Below are 11,495 nucleotides of genomic sequence, written 5' to 3'. Positions count from 1 at the left end.
AATTACAAAAAAGAAATAATATCTCTTTTTAAATTACAGCGCCAATTACAGAGAACATACACTGAGAAAAAAATTTGTCAATCCCAAGAAATATTTAGTCCGATACGTTCAACTAAACATTTTAGTTAGTTAACTAAACATTAGTTGAATTAATTAATTCTTGATTAAAGAAACGAAATAAATTGTTGAAACAACTAATATTTAGTTAACTAACTAAAATGTTTAGTTGAACGTATCGAACTAAATATTTCTTGGGATTAACAATTTTTTTTCTCAGTATATTTTTCGAGATACAAAGATTACGTCTGCCACTTGTTACTTAGGTTTTTCGAGGTATAATATTACTACTGCTTTTCTTCGATTAGAATAAAAAATTGAATCATGAAGAATTACACAGAGGTAACAGTACAAAATACAAATATTTTATTAAAATATTTAAACCCAACAAGGGAATACAAGGTATTTAATACAAAGTTTATATATGTATTTAAAAAGATTTAATCGCATCGCAAAGAATTAACAGAGGTAACAGTACAAAAAATAAAAATATTTTATTAAAATACATAAATTTTTCTTGTCAAAAAACTTGGCGCTGCTAGAGAGAGAGAGAGAGAGAGAGAGAGAGAGAGAGAGAGAGAGACATTTTACAAATGTAAATATACTTATTCTATACTTATTCTATACTTTTAATTCTAATCGCTTTAAAAATCTAACTTATCCTAACTTATCACTATACTTAATAATAAGCCGCATTATTCACCGTCACACACACCACACACACACACACACACACCACACACACAACCACACACAACACACACACACACACACACACACACACACACACACACATACACAACACACACAACACACACACACACACCACAACACACACACACACAACTACACACACACCACACACACACACACCACACACACAAGCAACACACACACACACCACACACATACACACACACACACACACACACACACATACCAACACACATACGCACACACCTACAGACACACACACACACACACACACAACCACACACCACCAACACCCACACACACAACCACACTCACCACACACACACCACACACAACACACACAACACCACACACACACACACACACACACACACACACACACCACACACACACCACACACACCACACACTACCACACACACACACACACAAACACACACACACACAACACACACACATCACCACACACACACACACACACACACACCCACACACCCCCCCCCACACACACCCCCCCCCACCCACCCCCCACACACACACACACACACACACACACACACACACACACACACACACACACACACACACACACACACACACACCAAAACACACACACCCCCCACACACCCACACACCCACACACACACACCCACACACACACACACACACACACACACACACACACACACTCACACACACACACACACACACACACACCCACACACACACACACACACACACACACACACACACACACACTCACACACACACACACACACACACACTCACACACACACACACACACACATACATACACACACACACACACACACACACACACACACACACACACACACACACACACACACACACACACACACACACACACACACACACACACACACACACACACACACACACACACACACACACACACACACACACACACACACACACACACACACACACACACACACACACACACACACACACACACACACACACACACACATCGCCCACACCCACTCGCTCGCACACACACACCAAGCTGACCTAATTTTAAGGTCTAGCAGCGCCAAGTTTTTTGACAAGAAAAATTTATGTATTTTAATAAAATATTTTTATTTTTTGTACTGTTACCTCTGTAATTCTTTGCGATGCGATTAAATCTTTTAAAATACATATATAAACTTTGTATTTAAATACCTTGTATTCCCTTGTTGGGTTTAAATATTTTAATAAAATATTTGTATTTTGTACTGTTACCTCTGTGTAATTCTTCATGATTCAATTTTTTATTCTAATCGAAGAAAAGCAGTAGTAATATTATACCTCGAAAAAACCTAAGTAACAAGTGGCAGACGTAATCTTTGTATCTCGAAAAATATACTGAGAAAAAAAATTGTTAATCCCAAGAAATATTTAGTTCGATACGTTCAACTAAACATTTTAGTTAGTTAACTAAATATTAGTTGTTTCAACAATTTATTTCGTTTCTTTAATCAAGAATTAATTAATTCAACTAATGTTTAGTTAACTAACTAAAATGTTTAGTTGAACGTATCGGACTAAATATTTCTTGGGATTGACAAATTTTTTTTCTCAGTGTATGTTCTCTGTAATTGGCGCTGTAATTTAAAAAGAGATATCATTTCTTTTTTGTAATTGTAATAATAGATCACTTGAAGCGCGACTCATTTTTTGATAAGGTAACGTAATTTTGTGATGAGATTTTTGGAGATACAAAGCTTACGTCCACCACTTGTTACTTAGGTTTTTTCGAGGTATAATACTACTACTTTGTTTTTTTTTGAGGTGAAGATACCACTGTTTAGGTTTTTTCGAGATTTTTCAAGATACAAAGATTTCGTCTACCACTTGTTACTTAGATTTTTTTAAGGTATAATACTACTACTGTTTTTTTTCGAGGTAACAACATATACACTACTATATGCGTGTACTTGGCGCCTTTCTTTACCTTTTTTTTAAAAAATATATGTATACTCCAACTTACCATTCAATTTTAATGAGTCAAGATATTCATCCAAATGCTTCCCGCATTCTAGCATCAGGCCAAACATATTCTTCAGTTTACTGGATGTGAAGAAAGATGACAATTTTGTTCTTATAATTTTCCAAGCTGGATTTTTAAGGAAAAAGAGAGTGGCGTGACCAATACGATCATTTGGATTGCCCGTGGCGTATCGATCGAAGAAAATATTAAAATCTTTTATCAAGACGTGCTTAATGAGTTCGTGATCGCGAAGCAACAAGAAGGGCTTGTCAAAAATGTAGAAACCTATATAAGGTTCGTCTTTCGCTCGTTCGTAGAGATCTTTTAAGAAATACGATGGGGCTTTCTGTAGAAGTAGACATTCCATAAAATTGCCCACGAAAGGTGTGGGCGGTATTTCCAGAACGCCTCGTTTTTTCCAGTACTTGAAATTGCGAGTCATGTAAAGGTAAGCGATTATAATGAGAATTGTTAGAATTATTATGCCATCCAGGGTCCAGTACTCCGTTATGAGCGCCATTTCGCAGCTTCTCTATAAAAATATATTTTTTTGTATTTGTATAATTAAAGAGAATGTAATATTTTTATAATTTACGAGATTGAAAATACATATTAGTATATCATTGAGAAAATAATGGTTAATCGTAAAAAATATGTGCTCGACGCAGTTGCTCAGGTATATCATATGGCAAAAAAGCTGCATGATTGAATTGTATAAAACTTCGTTTAACTATAGAAATGACTTTATTCGAGCCAGTTTTCTACATTTAACGCAACATAATATCATTTTAAGATTATATATTGCTGGAGTATATGCAAGTATATCAGTGTTGATTTGATTAGTTTTTCTGTATATGTGAAAAAACGCAAACGCAAGTTAATCTCCTATGTTTTCAAAGCCTGATAATTTTGCTGCATTTTTTCACATATACAGAAAGAATGATCAAATCAACGATATACTTGCATATATATTCAGCAATATATATATATATTTGAAATAATACTGCGTCAATTGTAGAAAACTGGCTCGAATAAAGTCATTTATATAGTTAAACGAAGTTTTATACAATTCAACCAAGAAAAAGAAGTTGAAATAAAAAGTTGTTTTAATTAATTATTGTCTAAATTATTTCGATTTGTTTTATGAATCACAATATACATATATATATATATATATATATATATATATGGAGGGGTAGAAACCACAGTGGTGTAAGTCAAATTTTTCAAAATATTTTTTCGTGTGCATAGATGCAATTTATATATTGTTCCAGTTTAACGACAAAAATATTATTATAATTATTAATTATTGTTTTTACTAAAATCACAAATAATCACCGTGAGTTTACTGATATTGTTTACACAAAAAAGTAACACAAGGCCTAAAAATAAGTTTACAAAAATAATTACTAATTATGCACTAGGGGATACCGGGGCTAGTTGTCACACTTTTCAAATACTGATTAAAAAAAAATGTTAGCAATTATTTATAATATTGTATACTACTTTATAATGTAGCTACATCTTTCAGATGTAAGAAAAAAAATTAGATTTCTATATATATTTATACACAAAAACGTTATTTAATTCTAAGCAAAACCGCGCAAATGTGACAACTTACTCCATACCCTGGGTTGATTGTCACATGACTCTGGATTGATTGTCATATGTATCTTTCACGTAGAGAAACATACGACAAATAGTTCTTGTTTTAATATTTTATTAAAGTTATTGCCAGCTTTTTTTTGTTAATAACTTTTTAACGAATAACGAGCGCGGGCTGAACCTTCTGAAGGTCATCCAAGGTGGTCCCCCCATCTAAACAATTACCAAAAAATTATATTTATAAACTATGTTGCAATGAGACGGTTAACTAAATACAGGAAGAATTATCTCAAACTATAATATTTCTTATGACCAAAAAGAAGTTACAACTAATAATTCCAAAAACCAACAGAACAATAAAAATAGAGGCAAGAAAAATTTACTCACGACCTCCAATTTTTAAAAAGTGCTCGTAAATATCACATATGCGATGTTTTTGAAACGAGCTATTTCGTACACCCGACTAACACGATAGGAGAGCAACCTACACTATAAAGAAGAATATTCCACCCAATTTATTAAGCGAGATATAAGCTTTGCGATAACTTATCCGTGTGACTTCTAGCCCCGCGGTTTCCCCTACACTGCTCTGACGCACTAAATATATGTAACGTTCTTAAAGCCTGAAGATATATTGCGCAATCTTTTTGTTGTAATAATTAAGTACGCATGCTCATTTCTCCTTCTACTGAAAACAAAGTTGCTCGTTACTAAAGCCCCGGACACACACTTTTTCGTAACAGCAACAGTAAATAAATTTCGACCAATCGCGTTGCCATATGCTTGAATCGGGAACGTACACCCTGGTAACCATATCCGATAGAAAACGATTAAAAACGGCTATATCTGTATCGTTTTTAATCGTATCTTATCGGTTCTATCGTTTTAGGTCTGAATAAGAAAATAACTATACAAATTTTATAGTTATTATGGGCGCTTATATCTTAACTTACTTACGCTTGTGGTTAGGGTGCGCATAGGAAAGGCCCAAGGATAGTGAATCGCAAGAGGGTAGTCAATAGGAGACAGATATACATTATATACATATATTTACAGGTTATACATCTGTATGTGTGTCTGTGTGGCCTGGTATGTCGATCGGCCGCCCCGGTGTTTCGCTTGCGTCCCCTGGTCCCTCAGCTTCTTCGGGCTCATCTGTGTGGCCTGGTCCCGTAGCGCTGGTCGTCCTCTGCCGCAGGTGCACGGGGATGGCTTCGTTGACGGTGGCAAATTCTCTTTTTCGCCGGTGAGGTCCAGGAACGCCCCTGGCGTCGGTGGTCGGTCCGAGGTCGTCCGGCGGCTGACGCTTTTGCCGGGTTTCGTCGTGTTGGCCGGCGCGTCCGATAAAACGACCGGCCTTCGGCGTACGACGATCACACTAGGTGGAGGTACTGGCTCAACCGGGCGGATGAGCCTGGAGTAGGGATTGCTCCCTGGAAGCGGCGGCGGTGGCACGTACCTCGCGGGCCGGATACCGCGGGTATACGGCGTCCAAGCGCCGTATCTTTGGCGACTAGCGCCAAGGTGTGGCCGCGTGGAGGTGCCGTCTCGGCCCTTCCTGGCGGTAACCCGGAGCGGCGTTGGTCGCGTCTTGCGACGTATGGCCGGGTTATTTCCGTCCTCCGGAGGAGGAGGGGAAGGTCGCTCCTTTATTATCCGCGGCGTGGTGATGCTGGTGCTGGCGCGTGGATAATTGTCAGGCGACTAGCGCCTTCTCAGGGTCGAATCTGAGCTGTGTTTGCTGCGTCGCCTCCTTATATACCGTAGGCGACCGGAGCGCCGTCTGGCGGTATCGAGTGTCGTCGTTGTCGCCGTCGTCGCCTATTGGTGGGCGCGAGGCGCCGGCGTTTAACGCCTAGGAGTCGTTTGGGCGATTGACGCCGAAGGACTCGCGGCGATTGACGCCGTGGGCGCGAGGCGCCGGCGTTTAACGCCTAAGAGTCGTTTGGGCGATTGACGCCGGAGGACTCGCGGCGATTGACGCCGAGGATTCCAGGCGATTTACGCCGAGAAGTTGTGGCGATTAACGCCGCGGGGTTATGAACTCTTCTTGCGCGAAGAGTTCTGTCTACTGATATCGGCGACTGGCGCCAAGGAACTGGTTTTGGGCTCCCGCTGAGCCTCCTATTATACTATGCCTGGTTGTAAATGAAACACGAGTTAGCCGCTCTCTTGATGCGGCGCGTAGCGGCGTCGCTGCGAACTTACCGTCGCGTCGGTAAGTCGGTGCGCTGCACAATTAGGTGCGCGAACGTGCTTTTTCGGTGGCGTAGACCGCCACATTACCCCCTTCGTTGTATTATGTTACCTGAAATCGCACGGTTTTGTGCGATACTCTGCCGCTTCGTGTTCTGACCTCCGTAGGTGCTGGAGTGTCAGGCTGAAGGTGCTGGAGCTTCTCTGGAGGTTTTTCGGTTTGCTCGTGATCTACCAGTATGTAGGCGGGTTTAAGACGGTCTGTTGTTACGTGGACGGACTTTCCGTTAATCCGTAACTTAAAGACCTTTTCGCCTCGGCTGAGGACTTCGTATGGGCCATCAAAGGTGGGTTGCAGAGCCCGCGTTGGTGCGTCGTGCCTGAGGAACACATGTGAGGAGCTTTCAAGATTTTTATGCTCGAATGTAGCGGGCGAACCGTGCCTCTTGATTGGTTGTGGCCGTAGACTTTGCATCGTTTGTCTGAGTTTTTGGATGAAGTCGTTTGTATCAATTGGTTGTGGAGTTTCTTGTAAAAATTCTCCCGGAAGTCTCAATGTCTCTCCGTAGACGAGTTCCGCGGGAGTTGCGTGGAGATCTTCCTTGAATGCTGCTCGGATGCCCATCATGACGACGGGTAATACTTCGGTCCAAGCTTCCGTTGCGTGGCATTTGATGGCCGTTTTAATCTGCCGATGCAGGCGTTCGACCATGCCGTTGGCTGCGGGGTGATAGGCTGTCGTGTGTATATGCGTAGTGCCTGTGAGCCTTGTAAGCTGACGGAACAGGTCGGCCTCAAATTGCCTCCCCTGATCCGTAGTGACCCGCGTAGGTGTGCCGAATCTCGTAATCCAGTGTGTAAAGAGATTCTGGGCGACTGTTTCTGCAGTAATGTCTGTAACCGGTATGGCTTCAGGCCATTTGGTGAACCGGTCAATAATTGTAAGGCAGTATCGGTAGCCTCTTGAGACAGGTAATGGTCCGACGAGGTCCATATGAATATGCTCGAACCGTCGTGTGGGGCCGATGAATTGTCCGAGAGGCGATCGGTTGTGCCTATGAACTTTCGATTTTTGGCAGGCGAGACATGCTCGTGCCCACTCTTGGCAGTCGGCTTTAATGCGTGGCCAGACGTACCTCTGTGCGACTAATTTTGCTGTCGCTTTAACTCCTGGATGCGATAAGCTGTGCAATGACTGGAACACTTGTCTCCTGAATTGTTGCGTAACGAAGGGACGTGCTATTGGGGTTGACGTGTCGCAGTACAGTGCTGCACTGGTTCCAGGTATCAGAATCTTAGTGAGCTTGAGCGAAGAGTTCCCTTGTAATAGGTCTTGGACCTCGGTATCCTCCTCCTGTGCTCTGGATAGATCCTCTAGGTTGATTGCTGCGTGGATCTCTTCGATCCTTGAGAGGGCATCAGCGACGACGTTATCTTTGCCTGAGATATGGCGTATATCGGTGGTGAACTGACCGATGTATTGTAAGTGTCGTGCTTGCCTGGGAGAGCTGTGCAGCAGATCCTGCTGGAAAGCGTATGTGATCGGTTTATGGTCAGTGAAGACCGTGAAGAGCCTTCCTTCTAGCATGTGCCGGTAGTGTTTGATGGCGGCGTAGATTGCTAGTAACTCCCTGTCGTATGGGCTGTATTTCCTCTGAGCCGGATTCAGCTTTTTACTGAAAAAGGCTAGTGGTTGCCATTCTGTTCCGTCCCGCTGCTGAATAACTGCTCCGATGGCTGTATCGGATGCGTCAGTTGTAAGGATGATTTCTGCCTCCGGCTTCGGGTGAGCCAACATAGTTGCACGAGACAGGCTGTCCTTACATTTTTCGAAGGCTGCTTCTAATTCAGCGTTCCAAGTTATTGGAGCCTTCTTTTTCGTTTTCGGGCCGCCAAGTAAGCCATTTAGAATTGCTTGATCCTTGGCGGCTTCGGGGATGAATTTGCGGTAAAAATTTAGGGTTCCCAGGAATCGTCGGAATTGTTGGACGTCCTCCGGTTTCGAGAACTTCTTGATCGCTTCGATCCTTTCTGGCGGAGGTCGTGTGCCCTTTTCTGAGACCTCGTAGCCGAGAAACAGGACCTTTTTCGCGCCGAAGACGCATTTGGCAGGATTTAGAATGATACCGTATTCTTGCAGTTTTTTAAATAATATGCGCAAATGCTCTTTGTGTTCTTCTTTATNTTTGGACGCGACGAGGACATCGTCAATATAATCGTAGCAGAAATCCAGGTCCTTTGTGACTTCGTGGATGAAGCGTTGAAAAGTTTGTGCGGCATTGCGTAACCCGAATGGCATGAAAAGGAACTCGAACAAACCGAAGGGCGTGGTTATAGCCGTCTTCGGAATGTCGTCCGGGTTAACGGGTATTTGGTTATATGCTCGCACAAGATCTAATGTTGAGAAGATCTTTTTCCCGTGTAACGATTGCGAGAAGTCTTCTATATGTGGGATCGGATATCGATCCGGTACCGTTCGTGCATTGAGCCCCCTGTAATCTCCACGAGATCTCCAGGAGTTGCCTTTCTTAGGTACCATGTGTAGCGGTGCTGACCATGGGCTTTTTGAAGGTCGTATGATCCCTTCTTGTAGCAAGAGATCGAACTCGGCCCTGGCTGCCTTTAATTTGTCAGGAGCTAACCGACGGGGACGGCATGCTACTGGCGGGCCATCCGTGGTTTTGATATGATGCAGTGTGGCGTGTTTTACCGTACGCGTCTTGGTAGTAGCCTTTGTAATCTCTGGAAATTCTGCCAAGATTCGGTGGTATTCGTTTTCGATTGCCAACACTCTGATCGATTCTGCAGCCCCTCTTTCTGCCGTGCCTTTTATGCGTAGACTCGTCCTACCATCGAGAAGGATGCCTTTTTGTAGGTCCGGTAGGAGATGATAGTGGGCGAGAAAATCGGCTCCGATGATGGGCTGTGTGACGTTAGCGACGATGAAACGCCATGGGAATGCACGTCGTAACCCAAGATCTGGCTGTAATGTGGTCGAGCCGTATGTAGTGATTGTCGAGCCGTTAGCGGCGTAGAGTTCGTAGGTTGTAGGCGCGATGTATCCTGCTGTCATAGAGCGAGGGAATACACTCACGTCTGATCCTGTATCGATTAGGAACCGCTTTTTAGTTTCTCTGCATGTGACGAATAGGCGGCGAGGGCTTGGGGCTGGTCTACTGGCCGCCATCAGTGACCGCCCTGTTCTTTTTCCGACTTGTAGGTGCACGGCTGCGTGCATTTCTTCGCCTTTTCACCAAATCGGTTATGGTAATAGCAATGCTTGTCGTTTTTATCGTCCTTCTTTCCCTTGGACGTTCCGCGGTTGCGGCTTTGGCTGCGGCTTCGGCTTCGACTTCTGTCGTTACCGCGTTGCCGAGATTTATCCCTCGAAAGTCGCGTGGAGAGCTGAGCGACTTGTTTTGTCAAAGCCTGGATTTGTGCCTCCAGTGATTCTTTCGGGACTGCTGATGTAGCTGTGGCTGCTACAACGGCCTTGTTGGTCATTTCGTGGATGCGATCGGCCTGTTCAGCTACGCTGTTAAGGGGATCTTCGGCTCGAGTGGCTAGCACAGTCTGCATTGTTGTAGGCAGTCTTCCGAGCCAGAGAGTACGCAGCAGACTGTCGGGTATGTTTTCACCCGCTAGTGTACGGAGATGTCGCAGGAATTGAGTCGGTCTGCGATCTCCTAATTCTTCATGCTCCAAGAGTTGACGTGTACGCTGCTCTTGGGAAACAGACATTCGCTGTACAAGAGCTCTCTTGACAGTCCCGTATTTGTCAGCTTCGGGGGGCTGTGTGATGACGTCTTTGATCTCTTTTATTTGACGAGAGTCCAGTTGTGAGATGGCGTATGAGTACTTTGTAGAATCTTGAGTTACGCCACTGAGGACGAATTGTCCTTCCAGTTGTGCGAACCATAGCTCGGGTTCGTCACTCCAAAACGGAGGTATGCGTATTGCGACTTTGCTCACGCTTTCCTCGGTTATCTGTATTCTTCCGTTGCCTCCCGTTGCCATTGTACTACCTTTGCGATCACGTCGGGGTCACCAATTTATGGGCGCTTATATCTTAACTTACTTACGCTTGTGGTTAGGGTGCGCATAGGAAAGGCCCAAGGATAGTGAATCGCAAGAGGGTAGTCAATAGGAGACAGATATACATTATATACATATATTTACAGGTTATACATCTGTATGTGTGTCTGTGTGGCCTGGTATGTCGATCGGCCGCCCCGGTGTTTCGCTTGCGTCCCCTGGTCCCTCAGCTTCTTCGGGCTCATCTGTGTGGCCTGGTCCCGTAGCGCTGGTCGTCCTCTGCCGCAGGTGCACGGGGATGGCTTCGTTGACGGTGGCAAATTCTCCTTTTCGCCGGTGAGGTCCAGGAACGCCCCTGGCGTCGGCGGTCGGTCCGAGGTCGTCCGGCGGCTGACGCTTTTGCCGGGTTTCGTTGTGTTGGCCGGCGCGTCCGATAAAACGACCGGCCTTCGGCGTACGACGATCACACTAGGTGGAGGTACTGGCTCAACCGGGCGGATGAGCCTGGAGTAGGGATTGCTCCCTGGAAGCGGCGGCGGTGGCACGTACCTCGCGGGCCGGATACCGCGGGTATACGGCGTCCAAGCGCCGTATCTTTGGCGACTAGCGCCAAGGTGTGGCCGCGTGGAGGTGCCGTCTCGGCCCTTCCTGGCGGTAACCCGGAGCGGCGTTGGTCGCGTCTTGCGACGTATGGCCGGGTTATTTCCGTCCTCCGGAGGAGGAGGGGAAGGTCGCTCCTTTATTATCCGCGGCGTGGTGATGCTGGTGCTGGCGCGTGGATAATTGTCAGGCGACTAGCGCCTTCTCAGGGTCGAATCTGAGCTGTGTTTGCTGCGTCGCCTCCTTATATACCGTAGGCGACCGGAGCGCCGTCT

General features: G+C 44.7%; 2 protein-coding genes across 6 annotated transcripts in view; both read right to left on the bottom strand.

The window, feature by feature from the left end:
- Positions 1-4,978, bottom strand: part of LOC143897368 (cytochrome P450 6k1-like) — a 15,383-nt gene extending 10,405 nt beyond the window's left edge. Inside the window, exons 1-3 of one of the 5 annotated variants that reach the window (XM_077405978.1) lie at positions 4,406-4,466; positions 4,123-4,166; positions 2,785-3,316 (exon numbers count right to left, since the gene is read on the bottom strand). In XM_077405978.1, the coding sequence (XP_077262104.1) occupies positions 2,785-3,316; positions 4,123-4,166; positions 4,406-4,451 (622 nt within the window). In that variant the 5' untranslated portion in view covers positions 4,452-4,466. Of the gene's footprint in view, positions 1-2,784; positions 3,317-4,122; positions 4,167-4,405; positions 4,547-4,776 lie in introns of those variants that run through there. The other 4 variants (XM_077405982.1, XM_077405980.1, XM_077405981.1 and 1 more) reach the window with 4 other exon arrangements.
- Positions 4,979-9,771: 4,793 nt separating this feature from the next.
- Positions 9,772-10,602, bottom strand: LOC143897329 (uncharacterized). Its single transcript, XM_077405915.1, has one exon. It carries the CDS (start codon positions 10,600-10,602, stop codon positions 9,772-9,774), a length of 831 nt encoding a protein of 276 aa, XP_077262041.1.
- Positions 10,603-11,495: the final 893 nt, after the last annotated feature.

The sequence above is a fragment of the Temnothorax americanus genome, unplaced genomic scaffold (genome assembly GCF_048541705.1).
Source record: "Temnothorax americanus isolate GAGA-0224 unplaced genomic scaffold, ASM4854170v1 Scaffold20, whole genome shotgun sequence".
NCBI classification, from domain to species: Eukaryota; Metazoa; Arthropoda; class Insecta; order Hymenoptera; family Formicidae; genus Temnothorax; species Temnothorax americanus.
Note: the sequence above shows the minus strand (reverse complement) of the source record. Positions and strands in the feature narration are given on the sequence as shown.